General features: G+C 48.3%; 1 protein-coding gene across 1 annotated transcript, besides 6 other annotated features; it reads right to left on the reverse strand.

Annotated features, from left to right (window-relative positions):
* Positions 1-574: a sequence feature (heterozygous, non-Esmeraldo-like haplotype).
* Positions 501-841: a mobile genetic element.
* Positions 575-1153: a sequence feature (areas merged during assembly that could not be assigned to a particular haplotype. This can correspond to areas where the two haplotypes were merged or to regions with more than two copies in the genome that were merged during assembly.).
* Positions 840-1358: a mobile genetic element.
* Positions 1035-1095: a microsatellite.
* Positions 1154-2016: a sequence feature (heterozygous, Esmeraldo-like haplotype).
* Positions 1421-1942, reverse strand: Tc00.1047053508907.10 (hypothetical protein, conserved; the record flags this gene model as incomplete). The annotated part of the gene is made up of 1 exon (XM_797502.1): positions 1421-1942. The coding sequence occupies one exon, from the start codon at positions 1940-1942 to the stop codon at positions 1421-1423; it is 522 nt and encodes a 173-aa protein (XP_802595.1).

Below are 2016 nucleotides of genomic sequence, written 5' to 3' on the forward strand. Positions count from 1 at the left end.
GTGTGGTCTCAAGCAAGGGTTATTTTCTCCGCAATGACGAGCCCCACAAGTAAGCGACCGGAAATTAGAGAGACGCTGTGCAAAGAGAGAGTCATGCTCCGCATGCAGGGACACAAATCTCGGGAATCCCACTTTCCTGTGAAAACCCACCACTGCGCGCGTCGGAAAATTCAACACAAAGAAGCAGGGCGTGGCCAATCGTGCAATGTTCCCTGGGAAGCCGCTCCATAGGGCAGGAAGGCCTGTTCCCCCGCCTGTCAACCGACAGAGGCCAAGAAAACGCGTCCTTTTCCGGTAAACCAATGCGGACTGAGGCCCTCCAGAACGCGCATCCACGTCGTTCTCCCGCTCTTCCAATTACAGCTCCCCGCCATCTGTTTGGCGGTGGAACAGGGAATCCATTGATTATTCATTGAGAAAATGCATGTCGTATCGGGGGCGTAAAATGGTGGTGGTGCCAGAGTGGACGACGCGGTGGTTTTCTCAATTCGAGTATTCGCCCGGGCTGCTGGCCTGATCCTAAAATTAACTAAAGAAGACAAACAAGATAGGGAGAGGAGGTAAACGGAGATGAAGTCAATTCGCCTCACTGTTTTCTCCAGGCATATATTTATATATTCGGACGGCCACCCTCGTGGCACTCCGCACTCTGTTGGGATTAGAAAAATCATTCCCTACGAAGTGGCAGACTTTGGGGTCCTCCAACCAAATGGACACCGCCGCGAGGATAAGAACTGAAAAAAGGTGGGTCGGATGGTAAAACCAAAATAAATAATTTCATCCCACCGTTGTTGGCTCCCCGGTTCCTTAAGTCGTACTCTTCGGAAAATTCATGAGAAAATAATCTTCTGGGCCACTGGCCGCATCCTCAAGTTATCTATAATAGAAAACAGACCAGATAGGAATAAGAAGGGGATGAATGGAACAAGAGTGGATTCACCATATCCTCCAAGTGTAAAAGCTAGGAAGTGTATATTTATATATCATCCGTTAGCCACTGTCGCGGCCCGCTCACTCTATTCGGATGGGATGTATATATATGTATATATGTATATATTTATTTAGTTATTTATTTATTTATTTATTTATTTCTTTCTTACGAAGTGGCAGACTTTGGGGTTCTTCCAACCAAAGGGACGCCGCCGCATGGTGGGAATCAAAGGAGGGTGGGTGGGAAGGTAAAATAAAAATAAAAGTAATCCAGCCGCCATCGCTTCCCTGCTCCCCTGAAGTCGTGTTCTTCCAAAAAATTCATGCGGTAGAAAAGTGTCGTAAAGAAGTGCATTCCTTTTATCACGACACATATACATTCATTAAGGCAGCCAGCCCTCCCACGATCATGCTCTTCACAAGCTCCTAAAAGATGAAAAAAACGAGGATATAGGTAAGACAAATAAAACGGGCTTTTGCCCTCCGCTGATCACTGTTGTGCGGAGTCAGGTTGGGCCACAAACACAAAGGAGTTCCCGCCTTGAGAGAAGGTCATCGTAGCTTCTTCAAAAAGGACGTCCATTCCAACTTCAATTCCCTCACCAAATGCTTCCTCAATCTCTTCAAAAAGGCCTTCTCCCGCAATCATTGTTGACATGAGAGATCCAATAAGCTGGCCATCTCGATACTCCAGTGTGCCGGACATGTAGTTGACGATTTGAATGAAAATCTCCACCCTATCTCCTGCAGGTTCCAACGACATCGGGCAGGGCTGATACCCGAGATCCACAAAATTCAATCCGTTGAACGTAGTCATCCTCCAACGGCCAAAAAGCTCATCAGGGATGGACGACATGGCGTGCGGATTGACTGTTACCCTTCCCTTCGCTGAAAATTGTGTATGCTGCGCGCAAAACCGCCAAAAAAAGGGAAAGAAGAAAGGGAAGAGAACTGACGGAGGCAACGGTGCAAATGCAGCACAGGCACTCACGCTGCGGCACGGACACACCATGCAAGGCGCACACCAGCGCACATGTCTCGGCACATCTGAAGTGCCGCGCGAAGGAAAAGACTCGGTGCCAGGGG

Source organism: Trypanosoma cruzi, genomic scaffold (genome assembly GCF_000209065.1).
Source record: "Trypanosoma cruzi strain CL Brener 1047053517089 genomic scaffold, whole genome shotgun sequence".
In the NCBI taxonomy this organism is placed as follows: domain Eukaryota; phylum Euglenozoa; class Kinetoplastea; order Trypanosomatida; family Trypanosomatidae; genus Trypanosoma; species Trypanosoma cruzi.